At 39.2% G+C, this 10,414-nt stretch overlaps 1 protein-coding gene across 1 annotated transcript in view; it reads left to right on the plus strand.

The window, feature by feature from the left end:
• The window catches only part of LOC127579416 (rasGAP-activating-like protein 1), a 166,094-nt gene extending 156,098 nt beyond the window's left edge, over positions 1 to 9,996 (plus strand). The window contains exons 19-21 of the mRNA XM_052032211.1: positions 2,357 to 2,477; positions 6,505 to 6,584; positions 9,088 to 9,996. Of these exons, the coding sequence (XP_051888171.1) occupies positions 2,357 to 2,477; positions 6,505 to 6,584; positions 9,088 to 9,233 (347 nt within the window). The 3' untranslated portion in view covers positions 9,234 to 9,996. The remainder of the gene's footprint in view (positions 1 to 2,356; positions 2,478 to 6,504; positions 6,585 to 9,087) is intronic.
• The last annotated feature ends 418 nt before the right edge of the window (positions 9,997 to 10,414 follow it).

Here is a 10,414-nt window from a genome sequence, read left to right on the forward strand (position 1 = left end):
ACCACCACCCCTGGCAGCACATTCCATGCACCAACCACTCTCTGGGTGAAAATCCTCCCTCTGACATCTCCCTTGAACTTCCCACCCATTACTTTAAAGCCATGCCCTCTTGTTTTGAGCATTGGTGCCCTGGGAAAGAGGTGCTGGCTGTCCATTCTATCCCTCTTAATATCTTGTATACCTCTAACATGTCTCCCCTCATCCTCCTCTCCAATGAGAAGTTCTTAGACATGAGATGTTCTTAGACATTTTCAATTAAGATAAGGTGAAATATCTTTATTAGTCACATGTACTGTTCAAATTTATTTAAATTCAGTGCTGGGTTTAGCTTTTTTTGGACTTTTGGATTTTGCCAACAACAGTTCTCAGTCTAACTGATCTGCAGTTCTATGCTTTCTAAAAAGTGGCGTCGGATTAGTTGCCTTACAATTCAATGAGGCTGCTGCAGAGTGAAAGGAATGTTGGCAGATCACCATTCTTGCATCCATTATTCTAGCGTCAACTCATTTACAGCCCAAGGATGTTGGTTTACTGATCCAAGGGACTTATTGACTTTTCCTCCTCTTCATTATTCCAGTACCTTATACCTACCATTATCCAATATGTTAAGTTTTTCAAACCCACGTCAGCATAAATCAATGGGTTTGGAGGAAAGCGCCAGACTCACAGTGTATATTCCTTCTTTATGTTTGAAAATTAAAGCTTTGAGTCACCTATCATTCATGTACATTGGCTACATTGCCTGGAAATTTGGCCTCAGCCAGAAGCACTAAGAAACTAATGTAGTATTAAAAACAATAGAAATGAACTTTTGAATTAGAGTGCAATGCAGCCATTATGCTCTGTGGATTTAGCACTAGCATCCAAAGACGAATTTCTCCCCAGAGTGCTTCAGAACATTAAGTCTAGAAAGTTTCTCACTTTTAATTAGATATATATTGATAACATAAAAACACAGAGCAAGTCTCAATTTTTAATACTCAAAGCAATGAAGTAATTCATTGGAAATGTATCTTATTTCCTGTTCTGTCCAGAATCTTGACTTAACACACACCTGTTTTGAATCAGTATAATAGCTATTATTTGACATGAATGGCACTTTAATCTGGGTGCGAAACCATTAATGTGAGTCAAGATGCACTGGGGTGCAGAGGTTGACAGACAGCTATAGAGGAGCAAGGAAATTCAGATGAACTACAATTATGTGTGTAATACATTTGCACTCAAGTTTCCTTTATGATGGGTCTTCAATTTATGTTCGATTACACGTCCCTGAATGGTAACTGGGTATTTAGTCTGAGATAACCAGAAAGTGAAATAATCATTCAAAAAAGCTGAACATGATATTGATTTCACTCTTAACATTTGATTTTATAATGGAATTTCTTTTGCGATTTAAATGTCTTCATATAATTTATTTTGCAGGTAGATTTTAATTAGTCTGCTGTACATGGTGATTACAGTTGCCACTCTAGCGATCTGATTATATTTTAATCAACACAAGTGAAAACATTCAATTCAATTACACCATGGTTCAGATGATAAAGACAATCACAACCATGATCATTTGTCGTGTTTGTGCATTGGGCTTTGTGGCAAATTTGCTTGAAAATGCAGTTTTAAATATGCTGTACTGGAATAAAGGAAGCATAGAGTGATAATGACATGAAGGTCTAGTTTTGTATAAACAGACAATCCTGGAAAGAGTCATCAGAAAGGAATCTACCCTTGGCCACATGAACAAATTGGGAAATCAGTGGAACTGAATTTTGCAAGTGGATTACAACATGTAAATACTACAATAGTTGCACATGTTGTGCGTGTAGCAAGGACATATTTCCATTGAATGTTTCAGGTTGGCAACCTTTATTCAGACCCCATATTATAATTTAGCCCTTGAAAACTGGTAATGCAACAATATTCAGCATATTATCCAGTTAGTTGACCCGAGTGATTTTATCATTAAATCACTGTTTCAATGGAGCAACCTTTTTTAGGTTCTGCTCACTCTCTTTGTTACTTTGCTGGACTATGGTTATGGAATCTAAAGCATGAACTTGTCAGTATCTCTACTGTTTTTCCAGGTAGATAACTTGGGTTTATTACACTGCTTTATTTTCGGAACTACAGCCTGGAAGATGCTTCCTAATCTCATCTGAGTGTTCACATTATCCTTCCATGGCCTGCAGTAGCTTTCAAGCAAGTTTTGTATTTGAACTAAATCTCTGAACAGCTTTTTAACAAGGAGCAGCTGTTCCTATTTCCCACAATATCAGGAAACACATCATAACACAAACAGAATGACTACAATATTTGATGGTCCATCTGTGTTGAATACTTTCCATTTGCTTAACAGTGCAGGGATGCAGCCGCACGCATTCTGCTGTAACTCTCGGTGATTGGAGTGACCCCCTCGACCCTGACGTCGAAACTCAGACTGTTTACAAGCAGCTGCTGCAAGGCAGAGAAAAGCTGAAGTAAGTCACACAGTACACTCACTGTTGCTCCCCCACTGCAGTATTACATGGGGGTATCATCCTAATGCTCTAACGTGGTCACAGGAAGGGGAGAATCTGAAAGACTTTCCTTTTTAAATTTCAATATTAGTGCAAGTCAAGGCTTTATATTTAAGTGTTTGCTCATTTGTCACAATATTTATGTTCATAGTAAGAATGAATATATAATGTGGGTTAATTTAAAACTTGGTTAGTTACTGCAAGAATTAGATTTGCCTTTTAGATGAGAAAGGAAATTGTTATTATTTCCCCACAACAAGTGGGCAGATCAGACCCATGTAACAATATAAAGATGTAGTTTTATTTCCTTTCAAACCAGAACACAACTTGCTGCCAGCAACAAACCATCCATGCTCATTGCAGACCAATGTAGTGGACACTAACTAGTCTCTTCCAGATCTCCCATGGTTTTGAACTCTCAAGATTGCCATTGCCTGGTGTTTAAGCCTAGTTCAGTGGCTGGGCCATCATTTGGGGAGGCTGGAGTAAGCGATGCTTTTGAAAGAGGTGAAAAACTTTGTCAGCCAGGTAAACCACATTCTCTGGTTTAATTGACTGTCAAATGTATCAAAAAATATTAAATGTTTCTGAATGTCTTTTGACATTCAGAAACTATTAACAACACTAAAAACAACTTATTTTTTAAAATATTGAGCAAAAGCTCAAGCATCAAATAATTCCTGAATAATTCAAAATTAATAACTTGACCATACATAATTAAACTAAACATATCAAAGTCAAGTTTATTGTCATATGCATATGTACATATGTAGGTCATATGATGTTTCCCTTTCTTCGTCTCCATTTAAGGAAACAAATGTTCGGGTTTTGTGTTGGGTTTACAGTGAGGCTCAGTGAACATGTTCCAAGATAAAGCAGGAGACTGTGCTCCATCACTGAACTACATGAGGAGTCCACCATGGGGGTGCTGTTGGGAAACTGTTGGAAATGAGTGGCCGGCAAGTCTGGGCTTCACACACTTACATGGAGAAACAGGAATAGTTGCATGCAAAACTCTTGGCACTTCCCCTGCAGAATGCTGTCCAATATACTTCTGTCCATCACTTTTGGCATCTACCCAGTGCATCCCATTTAGATGGCCAAGCTCTGGAGCTACAGAGTGAGGTAGCTGTAGTCTTTACTTTTAACAAGTGTTAACAGAAACAACAGCTACTTTAATCGCTTGTCGTTCAAACAGTGGGATAGTGCTCACCAGCCTGGTTAACGAATGCCACACTGTAGTAGGGGAGATAATGGGATCGCTGCAGGGTTGGGCAGACAATGCTGCCTGGAACTGGTTTAGACCAACTCCAACCACAAGTTGCTGGCTCAAGTAACCTATAGTGACCTCATGTCTGGATATTGCATAACAACCATCCCATAACCTCCCCTACTATATGCACAGTGGGAATTATCGATAGCATCCTTAATGCCATACCATTAACATGGTCCCTGGGTGCTTCTATTACCCCCCATTGAATATCACGATGACACCGTTCTCCAAGAAGGTGACTAGATCCAATCTGACCCTTAACTGCCCTTACACCTGAACAATAGATGTTCCCTGGGAGCCCGCCAATGTCCCACTGATCTTACTAGAGTCACACAGAGTCATCTTGGCCCAATGAAATGCTGGTAATCAGTGGTTTAAAAGTTGGAAGGCCTGCAGTGTCCTGAGTAAGACCTCTATTGACTGGCTATCCCAGTCAAACAACACACACACACACACACACACACACACACACAAAGAGCTGGTCATTGACTTCAGGAAAGGGGGTGGTGTACATGCACCTGTCTACATCAATGGTGCTGAGGTCGAGAGGGTTGAGAGCTTCAAATTCCTGGGAGTGAACATCACCAACAGCCTGTCCTGGTCAAATCACGTAGAAGCCACAGCCAAGAAAGCTCACCAGCACCTCTACTTCCTCAGGAGGCTAAAGAAATTTGGTTTGTCCCCTTTGACTCTCACCAACTTTTACTGATGCACCATAGAAAGCATCCTATCTGGATGTATCACGGCTTGGTATGGCAACTGCTCTGCCCAGGACCACAAGAAACTGCAGAGAGTTGTGGGCACAGCCCAGCGCATTACAGACACCAGCCTCCCCTCCTTGGACTCTGTCTTTACCTCTCGCTGCCTTGGTGTAGCAGCCAGCATAATCAAAGACCCCACCCACCTGGGACATTCTATCTTCTATCCTCTTCTATCGGGTAGAAGATACAGGAGCTTGAAGGCACGTACCACTAGACTTAAGGACAGCTTCTGCCCCACTGTGATAAGACTATTGGACAGTTCCCTTATACAATGAGATGGACTATGACTTTACGATCTACCTTGTTGTGACCTCACACCTTATTGCACTGCACTTTCTATGTAGCTGTGACACTTTACTCTGTACTGTTATTGTTTTTACCTGTACTACATCAATGCACTCTGTACTGACTCAATGTAACAGCACTGTGTAATGAATTGACTTGTACGATTGGTTTGTAAGACAAGCTTTTCACTGTACCTCGGTACAAGTGACAATAATAAACCAATACACACACACACACACACACACACACACACACACACACACACACACACACACACACACACACACACACACACACACACACAAAAAAAAGGAGTAGGCCACCAGGCCCCTCAAGCTTGCCCCAATACTGATCTACCCCAGGCCTCAACTCCTCCTTCTGTGCCAGTTCCCCATAGCCCTCCTTTCCTCGATCTGTCAAAAATGTATTTACCTCTAGCAACCCTCTGAGATAGTGAATGTGCTGAAGTACAACCCATTCACATGTATATCTGTCAACCCTTCTCTATCCCAGTTGCATACAAGAGCTTACAGACTCTTTAGGAATGCTTCTAACTCTTAAAACTCAAAGCAAATTTCAATATATAACAAAAATGCTAAATGATATAAAACTACGAAAGAAAAATGCAGTTGTTGAGAATGAACACAGCAAATAATGAAAAGCTTTCTGTTTTAATTTTGGTAGTGGCATAGTATAGGACTTTGTAGTTAAGTGCATATCCATTTTTCACAATATTTATGTCCATGGTAAGAATGAATATATAACTGGCCTAGTTATCAGAAGAGTTAAATTATAGTAATAGATTTACCTAAATGAAAAAAGAAATGGGCAACACTCTGCCACAACAACTGGACAGATACATGCAACAGTTTAATAATTTCCTTTTCAGCTGAACAATGTAATATTATAAAATAATGTATCATAACATTACCACCATCTTTAACAACTCAGTCTTGATAAAATCAATCGCTCAATCAAACTGAAATCAAGAAGTACCTAAAAATATCAGGATATTGAAACCATAAGTTATTCCACTAGGGGGCGACAATTTACCATCATTGCAAATTAAGCAGTAAGTTGAAGCGTGAAGTTTTCAATGACTTATCTATAACAAATGTGACTGTTAAGTTAATTACTTGTAAATTTCCTCCCTCAAAGTTAATATCCATTCACAATATTAGAAAAAACTGATATATTAAACAAAAAGTTCAACTAGCAAAAAAGTACAAAACTTCGTATTAATTGCAATGCTTAACAGTTAGTGGAACTGAAAGGTTTAAAGGTAAGGTGTTGCAATCTCTGTCAAAAAATGGCAAATCCTACATTATATTGACAGATGCATGTTGAAGTATGTTCTTGCATTTCAAAAATAACATAACATGTTAAAAATAAAACCAGATTGTTTCCACAAGCTATAAACGGCTGGGTATCTGGTTCTATCTCCATTGATTAAAATAGCATTTATTTTGTCTGGTGCTTTTTCCTCCCTGAAGGTTCTAACAAACAGGAATTGAGAATAATTATAAATTTATGAGTTGTGACAGATGATAGTCAATGTCATTTGGAAATGATTTCAAATTAAACTGAAATAATAATACATTTACTCTTTAACAAAAATAATTATACACTCAAACTAGAAGACTTTACTAACTTTGTTTTCTGTTTTTAGAAAGAAATACCTTGAATCTTTAGACACAGGCACAGTGAAGGAGCAAGGGGACAGAATGGACAGTGATGGAATTAAAGAAGGTGAACAAACTTTTACACAATGGAAACATATTTATTCAAGAAACAAGTGTTTGCTTTCTAGAATTATTAAGCATTATAAGTCCTATATTTAGTAAATGTTTGAGTAGCACTGTTTTCATTGTAGAGAATTATACTGTAGAAAATTTTTTTTAATAATAATGTTGACTGAAAGCTGCATATCTTACAAGTAGCGTACAGCTCAGGAACCGGAGCCTGTTCTGCCATTCTGTGAGATCATGACTGTCCTGTGACCCAACTCCTTAGAACTGCCTTTTCCCCATGTCCCTTAATAATTTTAGTAACAAAAATCTATTAATTAACAATTGACTACCATTTGCGGACAAGAGTTCCAAATTTCTTACAAACTTCTGCTTGCTAATCATTTCCCCTTCGTATCTTCAATCAAATCATTCTTAACCTTAAATTCCAGGGACTACATTCCTATATTTGGTGAACTCTCCTCTTAATTGCTAACTTGGAATTCAGACTCTGTTACACCTGCACTGCACATCCTCTTGGGCCAATTACTGTGGTGTGGTGCTCAGAATTGCTCACAGTAGTTTAGCTGTGGTCTGATCACGGCTTTATATAGCAGCATACACTGAAGTTAAGACTAATTCTGCAGAGTGCCCTGATGATATCATAACTCTCAAAGGAGTGGTTTACAACCATCCTTTAATATCAAGCAGGTGCCTTTAAATCTGTCCATAGTATCTCCTTTTGTTTTAAAAAAATTTAAATACATTCTCAGAACTGATAAATGATTCTATTGCTACTTTAAACAGATGGAACAAAAGGAAAAATGGTGAAGTGAACTAGAAGTTAGTCCCTGGGTCAACCCATTATTGCAATTAAATCCCAGCAACTCTTGCATAGTACATGTAAAAAAATTTATAGTTAACTTGGGGACTTCTATGAGAAGCTGAACATCCAATTTCCCATCAAGTTATGGGGTTCACCTTCAGCCATTTGGCAGTAGGCTCAATACCAGAACTGTCTCGCTGATGGAGTTTGACTTTGTGGTGATATTGAGTGTACCATCCGAGAGCTCTTAACTTAAGTCAAGACCTTAAGTTCTATCTGGCATAGGTATCTACGAGTACCCTCACTATAGGGAGATTATACTGTACCAACCTGCACTTCAAGGACCAGGTTACTTCACTACTTTAGTCTCTACAGAAAGGTCTAGCTGTTAATAATCACTATTTCGAGCGATGCATTCCTCCTCCCAACCAAGGAGAAGATACTTCCAGCTAACAAAGCAGTTTAAACACAGTTTATTTTATTTTAAGTGAGACACATTTAATTCCAATAAGTAATTCTTAACAACGACTTGTAACTTACAAAGGATTTCCAAACACAAGTACAAGTCTTACAAGCTAAAAAGTCATACCAAGAAGTAGCAGACAAACAAGTCGTCCGTCACAAAAACCAAAGGCTGAGGAATGAATTCTAGGTCTTCTTTCTGTAACTCCTTCTCTCTGTCATTCCCCCCCCACCTACCCTGACTGCTTTGTAACATTGTGCTGCTTTTTCACTGAGTTGACATCATTGGCCTGTGATGTTTTTTCAACCACATTTCCAAACCAGGTGACTGGAGGGTTTAATGAAGTAAACTGGACCCCATCGTTCTCTTGTTAATGTTAAGGGGCTGAGCAGGGAATATTGGTTAGAAGTTTAACTTAGCAGACAACAAGCATCTTGAGCCTTGGATAATTTCTGCTGTTCTTGCAAGAGGGATTTTAGCTTAATGAGCAACCACTTCTTGACCTTTGGACAGGTCACGCTGCTGAGCTAAAAAGCAGAAGTTAGCAATAAGCCTTTTCGGGGCCTGGAAAGTGAAAATCCATCACAACTTGTTCTGATCAAAGTTGTTAACAAACAGCAAAGGCAGTAGGAAAAGCCCAGCCATCTCTCTCTGCCCATCCCTGAACTGCATTTCCGATAGTCATTGCTCAGGGGTAGTGCCCTACAGCCAGACAATGTGATCAGGGCAACGGGGGCGGTGGGGGAATAGTTTGGTGGGTTGGGGGGGTAGGGAGCGGATGACTGAGAATTGTGAAAATAAACATAGGGAGAAGGGTGGTCTGGGAGCCACACATGGCAAAATTATCCATAGTATCTTTTGAAAGAATTTATAACGCACAATGAAATAGTTAGAGCATTTCTTTAAAAATCCACTTACTACAGGTTCCAAAGGAAGTGTTCCTAAACAAAAAGTTACGTGCAAAAAACAACTCAGTACTGTAAAAGTTTCTTTCTTGATAAAGCCCAGGAACAAACAGAAAAGGCAACAGCAGTCTCGATCTGGCCCAGCTTCATAGCGGAGCTAGTCCTGTGCTCCATTAATCAAAAATCTGGAATATTCCATGGTTTAAAATTCAAAGTTATAAAAATGCTTATTACCATCAACACCATAAAATTATCTTTACATCAGGAGGGAGTGTTTAGTTGGGTTGCTTCAGAAACTCGCAACTAACAAACCAAAACCTGTCACAAACAGCAGGCGTGGAGAAGAGTGGCTCCTTCCATGATCAACGGATGGCAGCAGCAGCCAAGCTTCTGGATGTCGTACACGACCTTGAACGTGCTCATCAAGTTTTTGAAAGCAGAGAGAAAGAGCAGGCCAATGAGATGTCCATTCCCTGAGTCATTTATTGCCACCAGACATGAGACATATCAGTTTGTGCTCTATGTGCAGCATGCCACAGATGGGTCCAGATGTACTGTGGATCTAAATGAGACTAAATTATACAATTCACCTCTTGGCCAATTGAAATACGTACACACAGAGGCCTGTGAATGACACTTGTTGGGGGAGGAGCTGCACCATTATCACAAATAAATCATATCTAAGGCAACTTTGGGGAAAGTTGCTGTTTAAAACAAGGAAGGGGATGTCATCTGTTATTGGTGTAAGGAAGCTGAGGGAAAGCACCTTGAAGTGCATGAGCAGTGACTGCATTCTTAACCCTGCCTGCCTGCTCATTGGAGAAGGTGTTTTGTTAACATGTAATTGTACCATGGGAAGTTAACAACAATAAATGTTTGCAAAGTGATTCAATGCAATCAAGTGTGTGTCAAGATGGGCCTGCTCCACAGACCCGAGCATCAGCTTAACGCATCCCTGTACTGCCGTAAGCTAGTTCAGCGGAACTGCTGCGCAGGGCAGTATTATTTTGTTTCTAGCTAGAGTTGCTGCTTCAGTCTGAGCTGTAAATCTTCATTTTTTTGTTGTCAGGAGGCTATTATTGCAGTTAAGTGATGTCTGAGAGTCACAGATGCTGTGGAGCAAATGTGATCATCTGGTTTTTTTCTTTGTAATGATTTATATATTATTTAAACCCGTTCTGCTGATTTATTATTAAGTCTACTTTCCTTGTGGATTGATCAAACTTCTGAGCTGCATCAACCTGAAATCCTCTTGGTCATAGTATTCAGGGTGCATCATAGGTCACTGAGTATGGAAATAATTATTATTCCGTCAGGTAAAAAGGCTGGCCAGTTTCATTTTAGTAAAAACCATAATATTAATGTAAGGCATCAGGTTAGGCTTTTGACCTTAATGCCATTTATATTGCTTCTGCTGCTTCTCACTTGTTACAAACTGGGAAGAAAAATTCCATGAATGAGATGCTTAGGAAGCTTTTGCAGTGATTTTAAAGATCATGTCACCAAATGAGTGTATCTTAACGGTCGGTGTGCATGCAAAACCATCTGCATTTTATTATAGTCTTCCCCTATACATATAAACTGATGATTGATAAAATGAATACATAATTTTTGGTAACTATCTAGATATCCATCTTTCACCGTAAGAGAGGTATTTA

This window comes from Pristis pectinata, chromosome 17, assembly GCF_009764475.1.
Source record: "Pristis pectinata isolate sPriPec2 chromosome 17, sPriPec2.1.pri, whole genome shotgun sequence".
In the NCBI taxonomy this organism is placed as follows: Eukaryota; Metazoa; Chordata; class Chondrichthyes; order Rhinopristiformes; family Pristidae; genus Pristis; species Pristis pectinata.